Genomic DNA, 27,446 nt, shown 5'->3' on the forward strand with positions numbered 1-27,446 from the left:
TGAGCACTGCGTGTTCATCTGAGATATTTACAACATGGTTGCTTGGAGAAGGAGACGCTAAAAGTCAATCTTCCCTGAAATGGCGGCGCTTTGAACTTTATGAACGCTCAAGAATATCAACTGATCTGCTACATTTAAATCGCCATACCGAGGATGTTTTCTTTGACAGACATTCAGCCAGGACCCACTGATATCGGAGAAATTCTTGTGAAGGTAAGGAGTTTTTAAGTTTCTGCTTCGGCCTGCGAGGAAGTTTTTGCAGTAATCGTGTCGAAGTTTATGACTGTTTGGCTTTTCAGCGCTTTGTCTTCCTCGTCTCCCTTGATCAGGTTCTTGAACTCAACGAGAATCACAGAATTTACTAGTTTTCTGGGAATGATATATTATCCGGGCACGGTTGCAATAAAAGTTTATGTACACACAGCTTTATTAGTTGGTATTTATATTAATTTTGTACGTTTCAGACGTTAACGTTAAGAAGAGCACTGTCTTTTTCCTCGTTTCAAACTAAGAGATCAGGCATGGGTTTTAAAAAACATCAATCAGCAGTTAAATTCTATCGCTTAACTAAGTTCTAGACATTTATACTTACTAATTACTAACTAAAGCTTAACAAATTCATTATTTACCATTACGCGCGGTAACAATAAAACAGCTGAATTGAAATTTTTAATTCAATGGAACCGACATGCAAACGAACAAACCTCTAAGTTTTCTGGTTCATCACTGCAAAAACTGTCGCGATGTTTTTCTTTTTTCCATAATCCATGGCAATTGTGTTACGCAGTGTGATTAAATGAACGGACTTAAATTACACAACTTCATGCGTTAATTTGTTGTAAAATATTTGCAGCTCTGAATAGTGTTTATAAGAGCGAAGTGAATTGCTAAGAATGCTGTCAACCTTAATTGCTCTCCTAAAAAATGCCTTGTAAGTAGGATCTTGACCATATTTATTGGGAGGAAAACTTTGGCATGCTCATTTGTACTTTAACATCACTTATCATTGGTAAACCCTAACCCCCTTTCATGCTAGGGTTACACAGGGCATTAGCTATGAAGAAGAATTAAACCACTTTGTGCAGACATAGTGATCAGAAATACATAACAATGAATACAAGGGCAACAATACGACAATAGTTACTTGATTTAGGGCTGTCAGTAACTTGGCTTTGACCAATCTCTTATCCAGTCTACAAGTGCAAATGGAATTTTATTAAATTTCATGATATCTTGAATATTTGGGGCTTTCATCAGCTCTGCAACAGTTGGCGCAATGCATTTCCATATAAGGTGACCCGGAATATGAGCTGATAATGGTAGTCGAGGGAACTAATCAGAACACTAGAAATGCAACATTTGGAGTTTTCTTGTCACCTTAAAAAAATAATTGCATTCTTGTGATTCAGTATGTTGATCAATGTTTAATTGAAGTGGTTGTTCAAGTGAGTCATAAACCTTTTTATTTTTCTTTCTTGTGGAGGTTGAAAAAAGGGTGATTTGTAGTTTATAAGGAACAAGTTCTAGCTCAATTAAGAGGAATTTCCCTTTTACCCTTACAAGTGAATAAAGTATCTAATTTCTCCCTACAATGTAACACCTGCATCATGCATTGAGGTCAGGAGAGTAAAGGAAATGATCAGTAGCAATAGTCTGTTAAACAAATTTTCCTCATCAGCACCTTAAGTTAGGAACTGGAGAATAATACATACTGATTGTAAGGTATAGGTACAGCTGTTTGCTGTATGTAGCAAAGTAAGGGTTGTGTCTCAACTGTACAGTGTGTGTTGTTTCTGATTATCTGTTAACATTGTTTCTTAGGTTCAAGATGATCTGCGACACCTCAAAGAGCAAATTATTTCACAAGGAGTCTCCACTGAAATTATCGACCTCAGGACACTTGAGAGTGCCATTGAAAGAACTGAACAAAGTGTCAGGGTAAGTTAATAACAATTACAACTACTATGTACATGACTTAAGTTGTTGTTTCCCTATATTTCGGCTTTCTAATCTTTTTGTTTTATGACACCTACTTTAGTCTTAGTACATGTACTTGATGAATTCTGGTTTAGCTGATTTACACTTGTAAACATGCATGAATATTTAATGTAACACACAGGTGTGTGTATTAAATTGAAGCGCTGTGTGGGTATTCACATGTGCAGTATGTGGGAATTGCAGGCGTGTCAAATACATGTAATGCTGTGGTACTCATTAAAGGTACTGTACACTAGCTTGTATGGACTCTATGGATGAATTATTACTATCTTTAATATAAAATGATTTTCATTATCTAATTTGTAGAGGGATGTTAAAATTATTATTTAATTTTTGATGCACCAGGATAAAGCTGAGCAGATCGTCCACTCCGCCAACAACCAAGTGCTAACTTTACCATCGCTTGAAGGACCTGTTACTGGTTCAACGAAAAAAAAGCAACAAGAAGCTGTAGGGTATGTCTGTTTTTGTTTTTATCAGATGAACATGGAAAATAATTATTGTACAATTGTTCAGTAATTGTGACCGTGAAAGGCAAAATGGACACTAACGGTTATCCGTTTGAAGGGGTGAACCATTTGTTATCTGTTCAAATGCCTAAAATAATCCATTCAAAGCATTCGACAAACTGTTCGAATGGTTGTGACATCCAATCGAACGGTTTTTGCATCTGTTCACCAACTAGAAGTGTCCATTTGGAGAACTGCGACATCCGTTGGAACAGTTTGACTTCTGTTCTGTTCATCCATTGGAAAGGAGAAAATTGCACTTGTAGTTTCTTTACAGATATTCAGTCTAGTGGTCAAAACGTCATGATCCACATCTATGTGACTAAATCGTGAGACAAACGATTAACTCTCGATTAGCTGTCATATAAAACCACGATGACAACTACCTTTCATAAGTAATTTCAGACAATGACTATAAACTTTATGTACTAAATAGGCAAACAGTTGCAAAAATGTCATTTCTAAGTCGTGAAAACCTTCACTGCATAAGAAAATTGCTCTACCCTTGCGAAATGGCTTTTGGAATTCCTAGGAATTCCTAGGAAAATCCTAGGAATTCCTAGGAATTTATTCCTAGGAATTCCTAGGAATTCCTAGGAATAAAGGTGTGAATTTTCACGGTAAATTCGGACTGGGAATTCCTAGGAATTCCTAGGAATTCCCAACCATAACAACTCTGGTTCTAAAAACCTAGAAATTCCTAGAAATTCCCAGAAATTCCCAGAAATTCCCAGAAATTCCAAGTTTATAGCCAACAGGACTTGGAATTCCTAGGAATTCCTAGGAATTCCAACTCAGAGAACCAATGACTTTCCCTGAAAAGCTGTAAATCTAAAAAATTCCTAGGAATTTCTGGGAATTTCTGGGAATTTTTGGGAATTTTTAGGAATGTTTAAGAATTACTGGGAATTTTAAGCAAACATTTGAGGCTAATGATATAAAATAAATACTTAAAATTAAAAAAACCCAGCTAAAATTCAAGTATTCAATGAAATTTATTTAGAAGCTTAATTAAGGCTTACATGTAAAATATTTTTGATTAATTATTAACATCAATGTGTGGTAATATTAGGATGGAATTTGATTTATTTTTCTTTTCTTGAAAACTTCATACGGATTAATCCTCAATTACAGCTATTCATATAAAATAGTTCTAATCAATCATTAAATTTGGTTTGACACAAATTGTGAATAAAATCTGTTGATTCTTTTCCATAAAATACAATATCTTAAGTTATATTTATACAGTTATATTCTTGGGAGTGAAGGGGCTGATTACAGACAAATAAAATTGATTTTTTGATTAAAATCTTGTTGTAACTGTAACAATAAATTAGAATGAAGTTATCCTAAACTGCAAACTTAGCTGCTGTTTGTACTGTTTGTATTTTTTTTCCTGGGCTCACAATGAGTTGGCCTTGAATGAGGTTGTCAACAAGAACCTTGACCATTTTGTATCTGGATTCCTTGACATCTGAATTTGAAAAAAAATAATATATTAAAATATGTATGTTTAAAGCTCAGACCAGTCTTTTAAGATGGCTATGAGGAAAAGGGCATTCATTGGATTCTCAAATTGAGAAATCTCTGTTATGGAGTTAGTACATCTCTCTCATGGATTTTACTTAAAAAGGGCTGAATACATTATTTTGTTTTTACCAAGGAGGGCTTCTTTATATACTAAGGTTTGTTATGAATCTTGAATGTTCCCAAACGTGACTAGAGGAATCTTGAAACCTTACTGATAGGTTTATTTCATTGTAAAGCATAAGCTTAAGAAACTGCGGCATGCAAGTGACCGATTCGATTCTCAGAATTATTCTAGTTTCAGCTGCGCCGAGCGTTATGTAAGCTTAATTAAACCTGCTACATCTATTCTTTTATAAGATTTTGATCACAACGAATATCGCAATTTTTACTCACCACAAACTTTCAAAATCGTAGCTTTACAGATGGCCACTCGACCCTTGTTTGTACCGGTCCATATGTCAACTGTTGTCCCTTCTTTTAACTCCACGGCGCCAACGACTTTCTTCTCTTTTACAACACTCACGCTATTCTCGTTTTCCCATTGAACCACAATAAAAGCTATCTTTAGAAATGTTATATTAAGCAAAACAGTTGAGAAAAGCGATCAACCGATGAAAAGTACATTCAAAGATGAGCGCCAAATGGAGTCTTCTTTGTTTCCGATCACGGGCATGATCACGTGGATCGTTTAGGACTTGTCATTGGCTAGCAAAGTGAATCCGCTGGCTTGCCGATTGCAGTGTTAAGAGAAGCGCCCAACTTTATTCTGACTTCTCCGACCGGTTCTCTGCTTCTAGAAGATGGATAGCTTGGTGATATAAATAAAGATGTGAGCTCACTCTATGTAGAAATAATCGACAAGAATCGATCGTATTACAAATGCACGATTTGTGGCCGAAAGTTGTCGAGGAAACAAAGACTCGAAACTCACTTGAGTTGTGTTAATGGCAAAGGTGAGAAATAACACAAGCCAATCACAGTTTTGAATGCGACTACAAATCGTCTTTTACCCTCATATTTATAAAAGAAGGATACCACATTCGGAAGTGTAAGAGATACATAGATGATCCCAGTGTACCAGTACCTAAATCTACAAAGCTTGACCGTAGCAAGCGTTCAGCAACACGTTCCAACACCGCCATCTCGATTCCTCAGTCAGTCGTTTCCACTGAACTTAAAGCAGTATTGACAACAGAGTAGAGTGCGTCTTACAAAGGAGAAACATTTGTACAAGAGACAGGAGTAGCTATATGCGATTACAGAGGTGCGTTGGAACTCTGGTCCACAAATAGTTATGCACTGCCCGAAGTATAAAACAATTTTGTTGATAGCTGACAGACAGAAAAGAACAACAAGTAAACTTAAGAGCTGTTATTATTGAAGTATGACTAGCACTTTTCATTTTTATATAAAGAAGGACTTGTAATTTGCACCAAAAATAAAAAGATGTAATATTTTTTTGGGAGATCCAGTGATTGGGACATTTAAGAAATTAAGTTATGAAAGGAAACTTGGTTGGTACTTCTCACTACTAACAAGTCTTGTTGACAAATATTTTCAGATCAGAGTTTCAAATAAAGTAAATTGAAAACGTCATATAAAAGGTGTTTTTCCTCAAAGGGTACATTGACTACCTCTGTCTTGTCTGCATGCCAAATGTTTGCAAAGTGTGTGGATGATCCACAAGTATTGGAACTCTTACAAAAATGTTTTGTAAGAATAAAAACAGCAAAACAAATTACAGCAATTAGTCATGAAAATAGAGCAAAAAACTGAAAAAAAGCAGCAACAACAATCATGAAAAAAGAAAGATTAATTAGGTGTTGAATTTGTTTGTCTAAGGCATGAAATTTCTACTAAAAGTATTGTCAACAAAAAGTCTCTGACAGCATTTGAGGCAACTGAGCTTGACTGTTCCAAGGTTTTCTAACAAAGGCAACCAGTAATGTAGGTTAGGGAAGTAAGATAACAATGTAATTATTGTTAATTATTGTGGAAGTTGGCAATTTCCATTTAACATAACTGACAGCTGGTTCATGAGAAAATCCATATTAATGTAAAGATTTACTAAAACTTAGTTTGAGTAATAAATTTCATGATCGTTAAGTAATAAACGTGTACATGTATGTATATCTCTTGGTAAGTTTTGTATAGCATACCTTTTATTGAGCCAAAGTTTTAAGCCTCTGAAATTACTCTTTTTCTTAAAACCTTCACATTCAAGGTATTGAGAAATTCTTAGAATTTATGTGGACCTCAGGGTATTAAAATTGCCTCAAATTCAATTCCCAGAAATTCCCAAGAGTTCCACACTTCTTAAATTATAGGTAGTTTGTAAAGCTGAGAATTCCTAGGAATTCCTAGGGATTCCAAGTCCTCACAAAACTGGAGTCTTCCTTTCCCAGAAATTCCCAGTAATTCCAAGCTTTTTAAATCAGAGTTAATTTGCATAAGTGGGAATTTTTGAGAATTCCTAGGAATTCCTAGGAATTCCTAGGAATTCCCAGAAATTCCCAGAAAACTGGGAATTCAGTTTGCAAGGGTCATTTGCATAATTGGGAATTTTTGAGAATTCCTAGGAATTCCTAGGAATTCCTAGGAATTCCCAGAAAACTGGGAATTCAGTTCGCAAGGGTAATTGGCTGAGAAAAACAGTGAGAACTATTCACTCCCGATTGATCCCATAACCATGCTTGCGACAGCAGTACTACAATAATGCTATCAGCATTTTGCCATAGCAACTGTTGTTAGGACAATCAATGTTGTTTTGCTAAAATTCCTGTAACACTGAACTTAAGACTTACTTTAAATACTAAATTGTGTTATGTTTTGAGAAAGCTTAATATTATCACTACATTGATCTTATTTATTTTATTTTCAAAGAATTTAAGGAACATAGAGGATATCAGAACATATTGATTTCTTCATCATCATTATTATTGCTTTTTTCATTTAAGGGATCAACGTATAGTAGCATTCAAGAGGAGCTCTTCACCAAAAAAAGAAAGGTTGGTTTAATTATAATCTGTTAACAACTTATCAAGTTAACACTTTGGCACCCTTTCCTTTTAGTGATGTTTTGTTCGACAAATGATGTTTGCCTAGCTATGTAAACTGCATCTGGTACATGTACATCAACTTACAGGATAATGGCATTAAATTTCATTTCTGTCTAATTCCAGTTTCAGGAGTCTTTTAGAGCCAATAGCAATTGCAAAAGAAGGGAATAAACCAGGACCCAATGCCCCTGCTCCTGGGCAACAGGTGTGTACTCAAAGTTGCCTTTTGATAGTCTGTTTCAAATTAATGATGATTAATAATTATTAACTGTTTAACTTTCAGAAGTGATTAACATGCATGACAAACTTGATTCTCCCATTAATATCCAATCCCTCATACATTATCCAGCAAACAGGAAATGAGAATACTCAAACTTACAAGCTTAAATGTCATCTTGGTCTAAGACCAAATTCTTCTAACTAATCTGCAAGGAAATGTGTAGCAGCTACAAGAGAGAATTAACAATGAGATCTAGTGAGTTAAAAGATCAAATGGGCCAGTTATTTTACAAGAGTTTTTTCTGCATTTATTTCACTGTATTAACGAGCAGTGTCACATTTTTAGGAAATGGTTGACAGAAATGTGTCTTACAGAAATGTATCTTTATCGCATGAAATTAGGGTCAGGTACCTCTGAGCTGTACTGTACATACAGTTACATTACAAAATTTTTGTCAAAGACCAAGTTTTTCATAAAAAACACACTGCACCTTTCTGCAAAGAATTTTCTATGCATGATTCTGAAATAATGTAACATGGCAAAAATGCTTGTGCTCAAAAATGATCTCAGACTGACCATCCCAAATTGTTCAAGTGTAGTGATGCATCACTGATGTTTGCCATCATTTTTTTTATTATTTCTTTTGCAGGTTAGAGATCTTAGAAGTTTAAAAATCATTAGTAATCCAGCTCATCCAGCAGCAAGGAACATCCTAAGTGAAAGATATGGCATTGCTCTTCCATATATTGTGGATAAACATGAACAACCAGCTCAGGTCTGTTAAAAGAAGTGGTAATAATGATAACAGTCCATAAAAAGTGGCACACTAGGTGCAGCAAAGTTTATACCAGTGATTTTCTTACTGCATTTTGAAGTCTCCTATGATCTTTTATGGAACAGAACCAAGCATCAACCCAGAATCTTTTTGCTTTGTACTACAGACACCAGAAGTTGTTAATGGTGACACCGTCTATGGATCAAAAAGATCATAAGTTAAAGAACTAATCAAAATCCATGCTCAATTGATTTAGAAGATTATTAATAATGGTAATAAGACTGAGTCCAATTTGGTCTGTAATCATACAGTCAGGTGATTAACAAAATCGGACGACTGCAAAGCGAGAGTCCAATTTGTTAATAAAGAGTATTACAGGATAGAATTGGACAACACAAAGTGTTGTTACCAATTAATCAAAACAATGACTGAAACTGAGAAAGAAACTGGACATCAGTTATATGTTTTCATTAAAAAAAAAACAACAGTTTACTTGGCAAAATGCAGGACAACATTGCTTTACACATGCATGCAGGCATGACATGTTAACTGTCCAATTACAAGCATGATGTGTACACTATCCTATTAGTGCGCAAATAGTGCTGATGATAACCAATTTTGTTCAAGAATTTTGGTATAGTTTTGATTAATACCAATAAAATCTTAACATGGCATGGTAAGGGCCTTAACTATTAGTGACCATAGACTACATGCATAAATGGTAATTTGGTATGGTGAGCTTAGTTGATAATGTAAATTGGCCACGATAAAGAGTGAATGACAAAGGGCTAAAGCTGGAAACATCATGTAACTTTGAAACTCTTTACAGTGGCCAATTTACATTATCAACCCAATTGATAATACCAAATTACCTTGTTATACTCTCCCCTTGATGCGTCACCACAAATTCTTTAGAAACTTTATAACCCCTTTTGTACATAAATAGCTTTAAATTGAAACCCTTTTTATGCAGTGTCATGGAGGAAGACTATCAGATAAATAATTATACATCATAATTATACCCTGAGTCTGTCAACTTTAAATTATTTGTAAGCAAGGCTTTTATCGGACTAATTACAGGTTCCTGGTAAAGTTGTCACAGGCTCAACTGTTGAACCAGTCAACTCTCTACCTAGAGCCAATAGAGTGGATCCCTCTGTAAGTCAAACTATCTCTTTCATATTAACTTTCTAAAAGTACTTACAACGCTCCATACTGATTTAGTGACTCATTCTCTTTGGCATCTGTAGTGTATGGAGTAGATGTAAAAACAAGATGTAACTTTTATAAAATGTAGTGTAGCTAATGAGCACAATTGTTAAAAGGAGAGAACAACGTTATGTTAAAGGCACAAGAAATTTGTAATTTGCATATAGCTGTCAGTGGCTTTTAGTGGTAATTGGGAGATAGTTGCATTGTGAGTTTATTTTTAATGGTTGTTAATAAATTGTCTTTTAACTGAATAACTGCTGCACCATTCTGTTTGAACTGATGGTGAAGATATGTGGGCCAAAATGCAGTGTGCAAAAATGGCTCCAAGTTTCTACTTTTATCCTTAATCTATATTCCCTCAAATGTCTACTTTTTGTAACATGAGCTTTTGTGCTGACTGAAAGATTAGTTGCTTGTATGATTTCACTTAATGTAAACACTGCTAAAACAATTATTATAATTTTTGTAAGTTTAACTGAGAATTCCTTTGTTGTGTTCCCATCGACGTGAAATACACTGTAATCATATTCCTTATTGTAAAATAAAGAACCCAGCAAATTTGCTGCTGCACTCCCATCATAATTATGGCTTTGTAGCTATTTTGTTAGTGTAATGTAGCACCCAACTAGACATGCATGGAGACATGCATTTGAACTTTATTGAAGCTACAGTAGTTACTGTAATTACAGTTCACCTGTGTCTGGATAACTATGACATTCATTTGCCATTATTTTTTTGTGTGTGTTTACAAATGTATGTGTAAACCTTAATCTCTTACTAAGTAGGATTTGTTGTACTTTTGTTTTAGCTTACCCCACCTCCAATTACAGAGGAAGATGCACAGAAGGGAATTCTGAGTCTAATAGAGCGTGGCCTCATACCAGTAAGAGCTAGTGTTCAGATAAGATTTGTATTATCCCATAATGTAAATCAAATCATATTTTAAACACTATAAGACAATGTCTTAAAGTGTTTAACTTATCTATCTGCACTTTATGCAGTGAAGTCTTACCACTGTGTAACACATCTATAGAATTTTCTCTGGGTAACAGAATGTTCATGATAAACATATTAACCCTGTAACTTGATCCCATGAGTGACCAAGAGAGAATTTCTCCTCACAATATTAATTCAATATCAACCAGATAAGTGATGAGAATAAAGAAAATATCAATTTGGGGATAATTAGTTGATCCAATACTAAATGCTCTATACAAACATAAGTTAAAGTTGTGTTGTTGACAGTAGGGAGAATGACAAATTTGATCTGGGAGTTAAAGGGTTAAGGAAACTTAATGAGTACATTACAGTCATTGTGAAGGCCTTAAATAACATATAATTTATGATGCAGCAAAATTATCTTGCAATTCATTATATGCAGTTTGTCCATATTTACTAGAATCTAAGCCTCATAATCAAATCAATATTATAGTTATTATTTTTTGAGCATGTATCAACACACAACTGCAAATTATAATTTAAAATTCATTTCTTACCTTTAATCTCTGGAAATATTACTCTGACTTGTAAATTAAAGCTTCGATTCAGTTGTATGTTCAAAAACTACAGACAAATTGCATTGTATTTTATACATAGGCTGAGTAACAGTTATTACATTGTTTTAAACTTTAGAGTGGCTAACTTTAGCAAACTGTTTCCTTTGACAGCCTGCAGCAGAACTCACACTCAAGCCTTCTCCAGTTAAACTTCATCAGGCTCCCGTGAGTGTTACTGATTCTTTGATTTTTGGAGCTATAGACCCCCACCTTTCAAGAAAAAGAAAAAAATCAAATGGCACAACAAAAATATTACATGTGGTTGGAGACTAATACTGGGTTAACCCTTGTAGACCCTAACCCAGTATGTACAAATAATAAATATTCTAAATGCTGTTCTCTATATGCTTTGGTTCTAGAATTTGTTTACTTGGTGATCATCTCCTTGATTCTTGTGACCCCACTGTGTAATTCATGGGTGATAACATAAAAGAGAAATTAGCTGCTAGTCACTCTGAGGGAGCACAGGGTCATATGTTCCTGAAGAAAAAACCTCATACACTGTGCATTGATTTTTTATGTTTTCCATATTTTCTTCCATGTAAAAATAGTTAATGAGGGCTTAATTATTAATTCTTTTACTTGAATACAGCTCCACGAATCCCAAAATCAGTTTTCAAGGTATACTGCTCCTCCTCCAAAGGATTTTGTGGGAGGTAAATAAATCTCAGTCTGGTTACTCTCTGAGAGTTTGATCGCAATTAACTGTATCAAATATTCATTTTCAATTCTTTTTCCAGAATCACTCCAGTAACCCCTCTCATGGATGGTTTCAATTGGTTTTAAACCCCCCCCCCCTCCCCATTGTGATTCATATTATTCTCTGGATATTTGCCTATGTATATGTACCCCTCCCCCCCTTTCTTACTTTGGAATTTCCAGCACTCTGTCCCACAGAGGGTATAGGTATTTCTTGAATCACATTCTCTATTCTTGTAATGTACATTGTACAAATAAATTAATGATATGGCTCTTGTGTGGTCATAATTTTTTGGCTCTACTCTAGACCTAGAGGTCTCACTGGTAATACAATGTACAATGTATAATGTATAATGTTTTATGCTAGATAAGTGTGTTACATCATGCAGCAAATGTGCACTCAACAAAGTATTTTACTGATGATGCCATTAAATGTGTTTTAATTAGGGAACTGGATGATATTGTGTAGAGTGTACCTTGATCATTTTAAATGTTGATTTGCATTGTTTTTTACCATTGTAGTTGGGGGCTACAACCTGTCAGTTGTTAAGGTATGAGTGCAAATTGTAAATGTACGAGAATGAGTAGAAGACAAGTGAAATACTTTCAGGGTTTTTTTTTTTTGGAGAAGTTTTATAGTAACTCAAATTTCTTAAACATAGTGAAGGGTGCCCGAAGAATTGGGCAATGAACTTCTGTAAAAAACCTATGAACTAGAAGAAATTTCATCAGAAAATTGAGACCAACTTAGTTAACTAAACAATATTTATCAGCTGCTGTCTGACAGTGTGGTAGATTATGATTTGCTTTTCAGTTGAGGGGACATGTGGGAAGCCTGGGGGAAGAGGGGAGGGAGGGGTTCAAAAGGGAGGGGAGTGGAAAGATTTTTGGCAGAAATGTATTGAGGGTTGGAAGCGGAAGAGGGATGCAAACATTTGTTAACCATTGATCTTTAATCGTCAAGGTAGATATATTGGTGGCAGAGGAATTGGATGCTGTGAGCAGAATATTCTCAGCCCTTTGTTTTATTTTACTTCCAACCCCACCTCCCTCCCATCTAAGTCTGTATCACGTGTATTACTGCCAGGAGACAAAAAACTATTCAAGATCATAATTTAGTTGATTTTAAATTTAGTCATGAATGAAAGTGATCTTCACAGTGATGTGCACTACTTAGGCAGTAGTGAAAATAAGGCCTGAAAAAAATTCAGGCCTGTACAGGATTTGAACCCATGACCTCTGCGATACCGGTGCAGCGCTCTACCAACTGAGCTAACAAGCCAACTGGGAGTTGGTCATGATGGTGGTTCTAAATAAACCCGTGAAGTGATGAATAGACGGTTAAGAATATATGAAGGTCATATATTTGAACTGCGGATAAAGACATGAATGAAAGTGATCTTCGCAGTGATGTGCACTACTTAGGCAGTAGTGAAAATAAGGCCTGAAAAAAATTCAGGCCTGTACAGGATTTGAACCCATGACCTCTGCGATACCGGTGCAGCGCTCTACCAACTGAGCTAACAAGCCAACTGGGAGTTGGTCATGATGGTGGTTCTAAATAAACCCGTGAAGTGATGAATAGACGGTTAAGAATATATGAAGGTCATATATTTGAACTGCGGATAAAGACATGAATGAAAGTGATCTTCGCAGTAATGTGCACTACTTAGGCAGTAGTGAAAATAAGGCCTGAAAAAAATTCAGGCCTGTACAGGATTTGAACCCATGACCTCTGCGATACCGGTGCAGCGCTCTACCAACTGAGCTAACAAGCCAACTGGGAGTTGGTCATGATGGTGGTTCTAAATAAACCCGTAATATATGACCTTCATATATTCTTAACCGTTTAAATTTAGTGTTAATGATAATCTTGCTAACCTATTTAAGTTGGACAGAAGGTGATTAATTTTACTCTTACTTTTTTGCTTGACAGATGGATCCAGCAGGAGTGCAAGCTGCTCGACAGTCCTCCATTGGAGAAAAGAAGAGAAGAATAAGATCTCCAACAGAAAAACAGCAGCCTGCTCCTGCCAGGGTATGTACTTGTATGTGTGGTAATCAAAGACAAAAGGAAGTTACTGTTCAGCCCTATTGGTAATAGGGCTGGATGGATTACAGCTCAGTGAGTAATCAGGTAAGTGATTTCAAATTGGCAAAGTGCACAGCTCAAAGCTGATTTGAAATCACAAGCATGAGATACACTTGAGTTGTAAAACTCAAAAACCGATTACCAATTTTCGTCAATCACAAATACACACTGGGAGAACCTTGTGCACAGGGGTTTTGTAAGGCCAACTTTCACCTGTTATTAAGACATGTTTGGTTTCAGTGTGGATCTCTCAACCTGCTTCACGAAGAAGTTTTTTTCATTTTGATTGGTTAGCATTGACTACATGTAGATAATAAAGCTGATGGCTAAATGTGCTTAATTTTCATAGGCTGATTGACTATCTGATTGGCAATATCTGTAATTGGAAAAGTGTGGTGAAATCAGACAGTTTGGACTTGAAAAAGTGAATGAAGCCACAAATAAGGGCTGTTGAAAACCAGGATTTTTTTCAAATTGAAAAGCAATGAAACAATGTGTTTTATTTAATAATGTAGGGCTGGACTCAGAACTCCAAAATGAAACCTCTTCCACTAAAAGCCATAGAGGCACCTAACATGGTAAGAAAATGATACTAAATCTTTGTGATTAATAACAGGGAATCTGGGCAGAGGTTAAGAATGATGGGAAGGGGAGAAGGGATGGTCTTTCTCTACCTTGCATTTATGGGCACCGGGGAAAATGACTAAGGACAGGTTTGGAGGCTCAGCCTCATGATTGAACCACCCTGTATGTACAAATGCAAAAAAAACTTTACACCGACAGGATGGGAAGAGATGAAATATCTAAACCTTAGCCAATTCCTGGTGTTCAGTTAATAAATCAGAGCAAATAGTAAACGGTGCAATATATAGTAGTGGCTGTCCCAAAACGAAGGGGGCTGACCTGACACAAACTTTGCTGGTTTTTTTTCTCTCCTCTGCATTTTTTTAACCTTTTACAATCGCGCTTCCTTTTCCTATCTGAAAGCTTAAATCAGGCTTTCTAAAACTTGGCTTAAAGGAATTTTTTTTCATCTTTTTCAAGTTTTATAATATGTTGCAAAGCAATGAAAAGGTTACTGATATATAAGCATCTCATTGTACACTTGGAAATATGAATTGTAACAGTACAACTGTATACGTTTGTGGAAGAGCTTCTTTTCATGTTGTTGCTATACGTCTTATTGAGGACTAAGATGATTGAGTGAGTCTCTTACCTACATGTATTCTGGATATTAAGGCTAGTTAAGTATACCCAGTGATCTTTGAATGTCTGTTTTTCATGTAGTGGCAGTTGTCTGCACAGGCGTAATTAAACTGTAAATTACATGCTCTCTTTAATGTCTGTCAGATTCCTGTTCCTGCATCTACACCAGCGAATGAATTGAAAAGTGTTCACAAGTTTGTGATTCAGAATGGCAAGACGAGAGTTACTTCACAGGTGCAAAATAATTGTTGTAATATTCTTTTTTATGGTAGGGGTCATCCATCAGGTGACTGCCTATCACGTGGTCATAGCCGTGTCTCTGTCACAAAGACCCGCTCTATAGTCCGGTGTATGGGCTTTCTGAGACGCAGGCTACCTGTACATTGCTCACATTGTGTAGCCGAAGTTGTGAACAAACATCTAGTTTCCTCTCGCACTTGGTTGGGAATGAGTAAGGAATATCTAGTCAAATATTTGTCTTTGTTAGCTTGTGCTGAATTGGTAGTGTTATCGAGTTTTGATACACGCGGAGAACGTTTTTTGAGGGGTTACATCTGCTGCCCATCCTTACTGCGCTCGATTTCGCACTTGAGTAGTGCTCACACATTATTAAAATGGCGGTACTTAATCTGGCCTGTGCTCGCGGGTTATGCTGTCTTGTTTCGTGATCGTCGAGCACGGTGACTTACTTTCCATGCAGATTATGTATTGAAAAAAGACTTCCAGGGGAAAATAGATCGATTATTAGAAATTGTATTTTTACTGTTCGTGAACGACGAGAAACTCTGCATATGTATCCAGGGAGTAGTTTTAGGTGATGACGCAGCGATCAAACAGGATCTGTCGATTTCAAATTACTTTACTGAACGATATTAGCCCAGACAGGCTATAGGCTCACGGTTTCAGGGATACAGAAACAATTTTTCAGTTCAGTTTTCGAACATTTCTCTCCCAGTGACCATCCCAGGCACAAACTGGCACTGTGACTCCATCGCATCATGGCATTTTTGCTATGCCCTGTGCCAAGCTTGAAAACGAATCTGGATACTATTTCTTTTTCAGGAAACTTCCAATTGCGCATAGCATTTTGAATTATCTCTATGCTTTTAAAGAGCCTGGTAACTTGATGATGCGGTCTGGAGAGACGCATAAAACTTTGCCGGCTGTAATGTTTCAAACCAAGAAATCCAGGCTTAAAGATACCCCACGTAGCCTTTAAGTTTAATAGCAATGTGTATTTTATAATTGAATATACTTCTTACTATTTCCCTTTGCAAAAAGTTTCACTAAAAATTAATTTAAAAAACTTGAGTAGATATTAACAGTATCCTGTGTATAAGTTGAGTTTTTTTTCCTATGATTTTGATAGGACTACCTGGATTTCAAACAGCATTATTGTCTGTCTTGGGGAAGGTGAGTCCTCGTTGTTTTCTTTGGTCAACCCACTGTTAGAATGCTTTCAATGGAGTGTCATGAACCCATGATCAAAAGATTTGAACTGCTGATCGAAATTAGAGATGGGAAATGGGAATGGGAACAACAAACTCAACGCACCTGCAACGCCGGTTCGGGTAGTCGAACCCGGGTCAAAGCGATAGGAGGCAAGTGCCATCCCATTATTGAAACCCTTGGGGTAGAATTCATCATCGAAAATCGCTTATTGTCCAACTAATTAAGTGATTAAGTGCTCCAAGTAAGTTTAAATCATGTGGTTCTATTTATCATTCTTTTTCAGCATACTGACGTTAATTCTGAAGCTGGAAGAGCTTCTCACCAATTATTGCGTCCCGATTGCCTTCATAGATGGTGACAGGTAAGACGAAATTTCAAAGTCGTTGTCGTTATGGTATAAATGGTATTCCCTAGTTACTGCATATGTTTCTCTTTTAGTTGATTGACTATTAGTTTAAATGAGGGGATCTTATGGTAAAAAATTGTCCTACAAAGGCAGCTTTATTCCGGCGTTCAATTTTCTTTTTCAGACTGGCTGATCTAGCACTAGTTTTTGAACTCGAACAAGATCCAACAGTCGAGGTCAGTATGTTGTTTCATATGAGCTGCATATGCCCTCGTATATGTAGCTTTGTTTTTCAAAGAATGTTATCAAATTGAACTTACCATAATGTAGATAAGAGGGAAGTCGTGGCCTTGAAACTAAAGGCATAAGGGGCATCAAAGTACGTAGAGTGATATCAAACCTATGAACTCCTTCAAGTAAAGTAAGGGAAATCATTTTTCCCCTTGCAGCATTTCCTAACGTGCATATTGAATGCGGATGATGTGGAAAAGATTATTAAAACGCCTGGCAGAAGATACCTTGGTCCGAAAGGCACAGAAATGGCAGCTATAAAAATACAGGTACCTTTTACTTTCCTTCAGTGTGTAACGCAGATAACAATATAAGCATGAAATATTCACAGTGTTCAACTTTAGGAGAACGCAACCAAATGCTTAATAGCCTGTGCCGTCAACTCGAGATGTATTATCGTTGCTGGTGTTTGTTTCTTACTTGCAGGGTATGTTACTGCGTTCATGTCAACTGCCACATACACCTGTAGTTGTATGCTCTGCTTGTGTACCTGGCTATTTGTTATGTGGCGTCGGGCTGTGAATAACATTCCACTCAACGTTACCATCAATTGTGTTTTCTTTTTCGCAGTCCACATGGCGTAGGTACAAGGATCGCTCGGCCTACCTTCTATACCGGAAGCGAAAATGGGCGGCAGGTTAGAAATGTCACTCCAAAGTGAAAAGCCACTACTGATTATCGAGATAGACTTTATCTCGATCAGTTGAACCTTTTTTTATTATTTATGTTGTCCAGCGGAGTACTTTTTAGCAGAGTTACACGTAAATCCAAGTGCTTCTGACCTGTTGGAAGAACCTGGGAAAAGAGAGCTAAATTAAGTTTTGATCAAATCGTGTTTTTGCTTTTCCAATACAGTGTAAGTGTCGTGTCTGTAGGTGATGCGAGAAAAGGGTCTTGTCACCTGAGAGAAAGAGAAATGTAGGCCGCGAAGTTTCCACAAGTTTAAGCTGCCAGCAGTCTGGATTTTATGTTTCTGTGAGGCCTAGACAGTTTCCTTCAAATTTGATTTTAGAAAATCGCAGTTTGCGAGGGTAAATAAACACCAGAGGGGAAAAATGACCACCTTCGTTTGCGCTCTTGATAATGTCAAAATATTTAAATTCTAATGTGATCTTCTTTCTTTTTCTGTTTTTCGAAGGTGTTATCGCAATATCATGGATTATGAGCTGTAAAATATCCATGGTGCGAAAACAGCTTAAAGCGACCAGAAAATTACAGCTGAAAAGGTTCAAAGTACGCGCAAAGGTAAGTTTAAATTATTACATGCACCTTAATGGCTTTCAAAGACGCGGTGGCCAAGCGCTTTGTGCGCTGGACTGGGTCGAGAGGTCCGAGATCAACACTTGGCCAGGTCAATGTGTTGTATAAAGGGGTAAGTTTCTAAAGAAACTGTGGTGCTGTAGTATAGCAGGTAATCAAGTGTTAACAACTGGGTCGAAAACGTAAATTAGCCACCTTAAAGAGTAAAAAAGCTGACGTTTCGAGCGTTAGCCCTTCGTCAGAGCGTTCTTGTCTTCTTGGGTAAAACGCTTTACTCTCACAGTGCGTCTCTCCACCCAGGAGTGTAAATGGGAATCAGTGAATTTTCAGGGAAGCCTGATGAAACCTTGCAATGGACGAGCATCCCACCCGGGGGGACGAGTGATGCTCCTATATTATCTGCCCATTATCAGCTCCTCTATTTCCGTTTCTCAGGGAGGTGTTGAAGTTGGTTATGGTCTTTTACTTGCAGACGTGATGCCTGTGGCAGATCGTGGTATTCTTTGAAATGCCGAAACTGCTATTTTCATACAGGGGCACTCATGTAGTAAATAAAGGAGTAATCCCCTTTTCAAATTTTGTGCCAAGGGTTTATTCGGTCATTTTAAGATTTATGGGTTTGATTCGTAGAAAATAGAAACGAATGCGTTGTCTCGATTATTCCTCGTTTGAGCCTATGTAAAAGAAAGAAAATAAGTTCTTCTGTGACAGTAAATTGTATGTGCATATTTTTTACTTGACTGTCTCTAGGCATTTCAAGAAGCCTGGCCTCGCATCAAGGATTCAAGGAGAGTAGTAATTCATATACCGTCCTTAGGTAGGTATTATTTCATCGTATTTCGGAGAGAGGCAGGAGAAAGCCACACTCGACTGAAAACTTTGAAGAAAAACACACCTTATAGAACTGCCCACATAAATGGGTGGGCTTTTACGAGAGATACTTGCTCAAGATTGTACTTCTCTTAATATTATCAATACATATCTTTGAAAATGTTTAATGAGAATGCACAGTTTGAGAGTGTTACCTTGATGTAAAACTATAGACTCAAAAACAATCTGGGAACAGATTTATGCCAGCTTGGAGGATGAATTTTCTGATAAAACCTCGGAGGTTATTGAAAAGGTCAAGTTTAGTATTTTAGCCAGTACATGTTGTGAACTGTATCACAACCTACAATACTCTAAGTTCTGAAAAATGAAGGAATTCCATTCCTCTCACCTGAGTGATCCATTTAATAAATTGTTTCCATGTTGCCGTTCGACTATTCGGTATTAATTACAGACTACGTCAAAATGTAGTAAGGACAAAAAAGTGACAAACGAGGCGCAGTGGAGGGTTCACTGATGTTCTTCCCACATTTTGATCTTCTGTGATCTGTTGCTGTACAAAGCCATAACAACATAGAACCCACTTGTTTTGTATGATAAAAAAGGCAAAGTGTTGTTAATGGTGATGTCTTACATGCGTCTGTTCTCCAATAGATCATTAGTGAGAACAAATCAATATGCGAGTAAAAGTTAGCTCATATATAAATTTTGACCCGCACCTGGTGACACTGTTTGTTCCTTTTTATTTTGTAGGATATGCCCAGCACATTCGAGATGAACTGAGTGAAATAAAAATTTTACAAAATCTCCAAATGGCCAGACTGTGCGACATAGCCGGTAAGAATAGGTCCCACCTACCTACAGAAAAGCTTAGATCAATTTCAGTCGCAAATATCTAATGAGCATCTTTTTATTACGTAGATCCCAAAGTCGAAGTTATTTATGTCAGTCCTGTGGAACTAAATGACGAAGTCTACCAGTATTACTCGAAACTACTGGCAATGAAAGCGCGGAGACTAGACAAGAGCAATTCCAAATCTAAAGGAAATGGCGACGAGGATGAAGACATTGAAAACCGCTATAAGATCATTGTACCGGATGCTGTAGACAGATTCCCAGTGAGGCACTTTCCACTCTTTTGAAACCTTTAATTTCGTTGTGATCTTTACGAAAGCAATATTTTACACGGCCCTGGAACAACAAATATATTTTACGTACGCTGAATGTGGAATATTTCATTATCACTTTGACAAACATTGAGTAAAGTAAGTAAACAGAGCAAATGTGCTTTTGTCTAATATAGGCGTTTTCAAGGGAAACAATCGTGCGTTTTCAAAGCGCACTATACAACTGATGTTTTCCTGGCAAGCCCATTCTCGTAAGAGTAACTAATTACCTGATACCATCTGCGTTTTCCGCCAACCTTTTTGGTACATAGTTGTGTCAGAAACTCGCATCTCTGCTCAGTTCTTGTTTTCCAACCCATAGATCTGTTTTGATGTCATTTGTAAAAAAACTGATTTCTTCATTCGTCCAACAGACTCACAACATGTGCCTTTCATCCATTCTAAAGTACAGTCCACGAACGGTGAAAAGGTAAGACTTTTTTGTTTTAATTCTTACTATAGAAGAATAAGTTATCATTATTATCAGTGGGTAAAAGGATCCAATTTTTGAATTTGTCAGTACCTAAGATTGCCATGCTAAGTGTTTTCCGCATGTAATCCTTGCTAGGCTGAGGAATTTAATCAAAGGTCGTGATGCATATATAGTTCCTGGTGTCCTTCATAAAGATGACATTTACCTGGCTGATTTACTCGGTGAGTGTGACAAGTTGTTTCACATGTACATGTAGTGCTAATATTGTGTAAAGAACCTCACGATCTGTAAACCGCACATCGTGATAGGATCCTTGTGTGGTGTTCCATCAAATATCAACTGCACAATGGAAGCATTGTTTCGATAACATTTTCCATAAGCGGCTGCCGATGCTGTAAAAGGCTGCTGTATCATGCCATAAGACGAAACCCAAACACGAGGCTAAACAGACGGTGTTAAAACTTTTTACAAGCGACGTTAGGCCGCTGGTAACCAGCTTTTCTTGAAACCCCTGTGAAAGACACTCATTCGGATAAGTAACAGCATTGTAACGCGGAAAGGGACAATCACGTAAAGATTTGAGGGTAATCGGAGACCATGCTATGCGCTGAGAACATGCGCACGGCAGTTTGGTATTGCGATTGAATGTTGTCTTCTTATCTCATCAGATATTCCGGTTTTGAGCCCAGAGCCCGAAGTGGCCACATTATACTCTACCAAGTCAGGATCCAAGAGGATTTTTCTCAGCGCAAAGGTTCAAATTCCTCCTGGCCACTTTGATATATACAGTCTTCCACAGGTTTGTGCAGAATTTTCTGGGCTCATACCACATCTCTTTCTCTTACGTGACTTGAGGCACACGCGTTGAAATATTCTAGTTTCATGTCTTTATGTATGGGGTGATAAATATCTGTGGAAAAGTCTCGGTTCAGCCGGGAGCCGGACCTTTTATGAGTTGAGCAAAGTGAACATGAAGTGTATAATACCTTGAATTAAGTTCATGACAAGTTTGGTGTCTGAATCAATTAAGAACGGCTATTTTGATTTCATACGGCTCTGCCCTTGTCTTCCCGCACAGCTTGGCAGAGAAATTCGACTATGGCCAGAGTGGCTTTGGTTCAGATACCGACCGTATCATAATCATACCAAACTTAATATATTATAGCGTATTTTTACTGAAAGCGCTGGAAAGCCTGGAATTGTATTAAGAGGGGCTAAAGAACGGTCAGTCAAGTTAGATGTGTGAATCAACAGGTTTACTTTTGCTAATTTGGGTCGGTCTAAATTTCGATCGAATTCGGCTTCGGAAAGTTTGGCGCCTGAATCGGGCAAAAAATATCGCTTAAGTACTTAAAAGTTTTCTAATAGGAGGACAGGTAGAAAATCAGTCATTGTATTTAGCTTTCATGGAATCTCGCTCTTTTTGTTTCAGCTTCACGAAAGTCTTGCTAAACTGGTAACTGAAAACCTCCATATTAAACGATGGCTCTTCAAAATGGACAATGAATTTGATGGCAGAGGAACAGGTGAGCATATACTGATGTTGACACATGCTCGAATGCTTTGGAGGTAAAATGTAGATTAAAGTGCTTGCTCTCTCCTTGCAGCATTCTGTGATGTTACGCCTTATCTGAAGTGCTACTCGTGGGCCGTGAAAGAGTGTCAGCGGTACGGCGAGAAATGGAACAAAAAATGGGCTCACGAACCAACCTTGATTAGAGTCTCAGCAGAGATACCCGAGATCATGGCCCACCATGCTACCCCAGTGAGTCACGACCTCTACCCTACCTGGGACAAGTTTCTTCAGGATTTTCTTAAAAGAGGTTTGGGAATCTTTTTATGCTCTCAAGCTGTTTAGCCTCGAGATTTCTGAGCTTGTAATGTTTATTTGAGAGTCTTCTCGTCCAGCCATTGGCCAAACATGACCAAGCTCCCAATCAAAACGGAGTCATTTTAATGAGTGTTTGCTATATCGAGACTCCGTACCATCTTAGTATCTGCTATTTTGAGATTAATGAATATCGTTTATCACATGTCATTATCAGCAGAGATTTTTATGCGAGACTTAGTCGCAATACCTGTCGGAGCCTTATCCGGGTTTCTGTGGAATGAGGGTACTACGAGTACTGCTACCCGTAGTGCTACCCCTCCTAGATGGGATTCTGGTCCGCTGTAGGGAGCCACCCCTTCCCCCCTCCCCCCATAGCTTTTCTTCAGGCTTTCTGAAAAACTTCTGGTGGAGAAGGGTACTGTAAGAGTATTGTGGCCTGCCTAAGAAACTTAATACTTTAACCCTCCAGAACTCGAACCCAGACCTTTCGATTATGTGTCCGATGCGTTAGCCGCCGGGCCTCTCGCTTTGTAATATACTGATGGTATTATGGTGGTTGTTGTTGTTTTTTTTCACTGAAGAGGTTCCACTAAAGTAAGAGGAAATCGGTGTGAGTATGTGCTGTTCACGAGTTGTTATTGTACAATCATGTTGGCTTTTTTCATTTTTCAGGAGGAGTTATTGAAGCTTGCCCTCCGTCTGACAGTGTTACAACTCTCAGTGTCGATGTGTTAATTGAGCCGACTGGGGAAACAACAATCTTGTCCATGGCAGACCAGGTAAGTTAAAAATTGTGACGTCAACGTTTTCAACTAACTCAGAAACTGAGGTCTTTTTATTGCAAGGTAAACATAAAGGAGACAAAATATAAACAAAACAACCAGCTGCGTAATTTTTTATGTTCACACGAGTAGCCTTCACCACTGTTAAATCAACTTATTCTCCTTAGATTCACGCCACGTCACCGTTCAGATGTTGGGGATACTCTGTGCCCCAGACCTCAGTGGATCCGCCAGTACTTTGCACGGCCGCTGATGCTGTATCAAATGCCTGTAAACTGCGGGGAATTGTGGGATATTTTTCGATCGACTTTGTAACGTTTATTGATCCTAAATCGGTAAGTATTGCAGTAGATTATTGTTAGATCGGACAATAGTAAAACAAAGAGGCTGAGAAACAATTATGATCCGACAATCTGGATCTTCAATTCTTCGATTTACCGACTCATTTAAGGCGGAGAGTCGGTGGTTATGAAATCGGAAGGAGTGCACAGTCATAGACTTCCGTTATAAGGCTACCCTTCATGTATCGTAAAATAACACAATGGAGTTCATGTTCACGGGCATAAATGTGTTTTGAGCCCGACTCAGAATCATTTTGGGTCTGTCACAACCTTCATGCATACAATCTTGCTTTACTTGTTCAGCTGGGGCAGGTTGTGTGGGCTGTCGACCTGAAGCTGAGGTACAGTGACAGTATGGCTATGACAAAACTTATGCTTTACGTGTCTGGTGGAGAGTTTCAAGCTCCTCAGTCATCGTTTCTGGTGCCAGTTAAAAAGAAACGAGAAGAAAGCGGAAGGAGAAGGAGACGAAAAACAGTGGAGGAAGAGGAAGTGAGATTCTCAGATGGATTTATCGTAAAAACTTTATTATTACGTGAACACTGGCGGGTCTATCCTCAGTGTCCGCCTAATGTAGGGTGTCAGCACAGTTGAGGCTTGGTAAACTGCGCATGAGCAGTATAAAAAAGAAGGGAATGAGTGAACAGCCCTCATTGAAAGCGTCACAAGTTCGGTCAGATGTGAGAACACTCATGAGTAATCATCGGAATAAACGCCAAAATTGTAATCCTAATCTGTAATCAGACGAAAGAAGTCTATTGAATGCAGCGTCTTGTTACTAAAAAGATGGGATTAAAAATTTGGGACCTAGGCTCGTGTCTGCCATTTAGCGGGTTTCTGCTTGATGCAAGCTACACTATAACATGTCTAGCTGTTATGTGTTTGTTGGCTGAAATGTTGATTGATCGTGGATATTTTATTTGGTTAGCTAGAGGCTTATGATGTTACGGTAAACATTATTTTGTTCTCCTGAACATTCGATTAAAAGAACTCTAGTCGTTTTTAAGAGAAGAAAATTTCAGATCTTTCTCTAATCTAATTGACGAACGATGAATTTATCGGGCCAGATGCGAAGTCAGTGAAAAGCGCACGAGGGAAATTGGCATGAGATCTATCCACAGTACTCTCTTTGGGTTTAGGAGTTTCGCCATTGCCTAATCATTTTGTGTGTGAATTGTATTTTTATTGCTTTACAGCCACCGCCGAATCCTAACCGTTTCGCCATTCTCAGCACCAGACTGCTGCACAGTAACTTAAGTGTGATTCATTACAGCGTTTTTTTCCAAATGTGCCGTGCGCATGGTATTGGTTTTGATATGAAGGTGAGGAAACCGTTCATCACGTGGTTACAACGTGCTTCGGTCCGTGGCTACTGTGACACTCTTTTTCTACGCTGTTCTTTCCTGCTTTAACCTTGCTAAATTCTTCTTTCGAAAAAAACTAATTTCTTTAACACGCAATATTCTGTTGATCTAAATTACAGTAACTGGACCACACTATGTTGGTTTTACAGAAGTGAATTGTTTTTGCTTTTTGACGTGATTTCATCCGTTTGTGATGTTTCTCTCCTTGTAGGAAAAAGCTGGTACAATTTTCACTTTGGTGGACAGCTCAAAACGAGAACATTTAGGAATGTTGTAAGTTGTTTTGCCGATTTTCATTTTTGAACCATCTGTCTGATATCAACTGAAAAAAACAAGTTGTTTGGCATATTTAATCCGAGTCTGTTATCCTAAACCCAAGGCTATGTATGTCGTGATTGCGTTTTGGTTTTATCACATTCGTCGATAGACCATCGGGGGTATATTTTCATGACCACCATCCTTAATCCAAGGCAAGGCCTATGTAAGGCTGACTTTTTTCTCGGTCATGATCGTGTTTTGGTTGACATCAGCAGGAGAAAGACGATCAGCAATATATCTTTTTTTTTTCTAATTCATTGCACACAATCATCATCCTTTACAAAATTCCCGTTCAGGTTTTACTTGCCTGTCCTCACTTGATCTGATGGAGAGCAGCAGGTCACGGACATTTAGCCCGTATGTTTTATCATGTTGTAGATCACCCCACACAACTCAATCTTAAATTCTAATACTTTGTCGCCATTTTTTTTTTAGTGTTATGAGTGATGACCTACAAGGCTCCCTGTCAACATTTGCTCGTAACTTGTCAGTAATTCATCAGGAAATCTCCGCTCCAAATATGCAGGGAGAGAGTAACTTTCAGGTCATTCTACCTAATTAATACCAGACTTTGATGCACTTTAAATATTCCTCAGTTGGAAAGGAAACTTTTGGGATCTCGGACGGACAGTCAGTAGAAACGAGCGAAAGAACGTGTAAACGAAAAATTTTGTCCTGCTACCGCCATTTTTTCTGGTAGGCTGTGTGGAGCGGGTAATTATGTGGACTAGCATTTTCAGAAACGCAGTTTTTGGATCTGTGTTTGGTAACTACTGTTAACAACATGTTTCTGTAATTTCTTTCAAATTGATTGAAATTTTTCTCATTTTGTTTCTCAGGCAGCCATTGATGACATTGACTCCATCTTGGGTACAACTGAAGAGAACAAACAAAATCCTTCCATCCCTTCCACGAAATCTCCGCAACTGCACGCCCCGCGGCCCAAGGAAATGCAGCGAATACTCCAAGAACATCAACAGCAAATGCATGCCATTGAAAAAGATAAAAAGGAAATGGAAGAAGAGAAGGAAAAGCAACGACTTGCCGAGGAACATAGGAGATCAAGTCAGCTGGAGGGGAGGGTACAGACCGGTCAAAGTAGTGCCCCTCCTCCCACCCCTGCAGCTGCGATGTCGCCAGTTGGCTCAACATGCCTTATAGAGGAAACACCAGTCACTACCCGGGCAGCCTCTGTTGTTAGTGGAGTATCGAATGCGTTAACCTCTTATGAGGCTGCTCAGACATCCTCTGGGAACAACATAGCAGCTGAAAGTGAGAAAGTTTCGACCAACCCACCCCATCCCTCTGAAGATGTTTTAAATGATGGTAAAACTATTTCTGAATCAAAGAAAGAGAACCATCTTGCAAGAGCGTTACCCAGTCCATCGGACCCAGCACCTAAAGATGATCCTAAGGAGAAAAAAAGAGCTTCTTCTGCAAAAACGAAGACGATTAGTAGAACATTATCCCCTATGGAAGATGGAAATGGCAAACGGAGTATGTCAGCCAAGAAGTAATGTCAAAATACATTGGTTATTTTGATCGATCAGTGATGCACAGTTGTATTTATGTCTTTACAGGATTAAAGTCGTGAAATAATTATTTGACAGATTTGTTGATTTTCCTAAAGAATATCTATGTGAGTTTCAATTGAAAACAAAAGAAAGAAAAAGGTAATACGGAAATTGTCGTCCTTTTTACGACATTTTCGACCTAATTTAACATTGGATGTGCAGACAAGACAAGTGAGGAGGGTGTCCTCATCGAAACTACTGTATATAGTCTGTGAGGTGGTACGGTTGTGTATGGATCCGTGAAATTCTTACTAATTGTTCATATAGGTAATGTTTTGGTAATGTGTTTGCGAAATAAACAACACTATGAACACTAAAAAAGGTTTGTTATGTACCATCTTGCTATTAATGCCTCGAATTGTTTTAAGTGATGAAGAAACTTTATCAGATACTTAAACCCATGAAAAAGAACTGAATATCATCTCGTCCTTAGTAAATTGTCAAAGGAGGATCAAAATGTGGATCACAGTCTTGTTTCCATGAAAAACTCGCCCCAGGCTTTCTCCAGTAGTAGACGAACCATGACAGCGGTTGCGTTTGCTTCCCTTGCGCTAATAGGAAATGAGTCTAACAATTCTTGTATCTGTGGAACGAAAAAGCACGT

The 27,446-nt window shown here is 37.9% G+C and overlaps 3 protein-coding genes across 5 annotated transcripts in view; 1 reads left to right on the forward strand and 2 right to left on the reverse strand.

Moving 5' to 3' along the window:
* Position 1: 1 nt before the first annotated feature.
* On the forward strand, positions 2 to 27,163 carry LOC113684956 (IQ domain-containing protein H). Its single transcript, XM_089204952.1, has 35 exons — positions 2 to 213; positions 1,822 to 1,938; positions 2,344 to 2,453; positions 6,995 to 7,045; positions 7,220 to 7,301; positions 7,966 to 8,091; positions 9,172 to 9,249; positions 10,112 to 10,186; positions 10,971 to 11,024; positions 11,452 to 11,515; positions 12,081 to 12,109; positions 13,495 to 13,596; positions 14,166 to 14,228; positions 15,001 to 15,090; positions 16,226 to 16,269; positions 16,592 to 16,669; positions 16,839 to 16,890; positions 17,104 to 17,214; positions 17,516 to 17,582; positions 18,084 to 18,190; positions 18,956 to 19,022; positions 19,787 to 19,870; positions 19,955 to 20,151; positions 20,574 to 20,629; positions 20,768 to 20,853; positions 21,301 to 21,431; positions 22,065 to 22,158; positions 22,240 to 22,455; positions 23,136 to 23,242; positions 23,413 to 23,580; positions 23,890 to 24,078; positions 24,783 to 24,908; positions 25,162 to 25,223; positions 25,704 to 25,812; positions 26,108 to 27,163. The coding sequence occupies exons 1-35, from the start codon at positions 154 to 156 to the stop codon at positions 26,783 to 26,785; spliced, it is 3,930 nt and encodes a 1,309-aa protein (XP_089061078.1). The 5' UTR covers positions 2 to 153; the 3' UTR covers positions 26,786 to 27,163.
* On the reverse strand, positions 3,592 to 6,728 carry LOC149046859 (uncharacterized). The gene is made up of 4 exons (XM_089202421.1): positions 6,707 to 6,728; positions 4,431 to 4,595; positions 3,843 to 3,981; positions 3,592 to 3,739 (listed from the first exon to the last, which is right to left on the reverse strand). The coding sequence occupies exons 1-3, from the start codon at positions 6,726 to 6,728 to the stop codon at positions 3,857 to 3,859; spliced, it is 312 nt and encodes a 103-aa protein (XP_089058547.1). The 3' UTR covers positions 3,592 to 3,739; positions 3,843 to 3,856.
* The window catches only part of LOC113684955 (uncharacterized), a 36,944-nt gene continuing 36,299 nt past the window's right edge, over positions 26,802 to 27,446 (reverse strand). For all 3 annotated transcript variants that reach the window (XM_089204948.1, XM_089204947.1, XM_027202376.2), the window contains one exon: positions 26,802 to 27,425. In XM_089204948.1, the coding sequence (XP_089061074.1) occupies positions 27,306 to 27,425 (120 nt within the window). In that variant the 3' untranslated portion in view covers positions 26,802 to 27,305. The remainder of the gene's footprint in view (positions 27,426 to 27,446) is intronic.

The sequence above is a fragment of the Pocillopora damicornis genome, chromosome 4 (genome assembly GCF_964200805.1).
Source record: "Pocillopora damicornis chromosome 4, jaPocDami1.2, whole genome shotgun sequence".
NCBI classification, from domain to species: Eukaryota; Metazoa; Cnidaria; class Anthozoa; order Scleractinia; family Pocilloporidae; genus Pocillopora; species Pocillopora damicornis.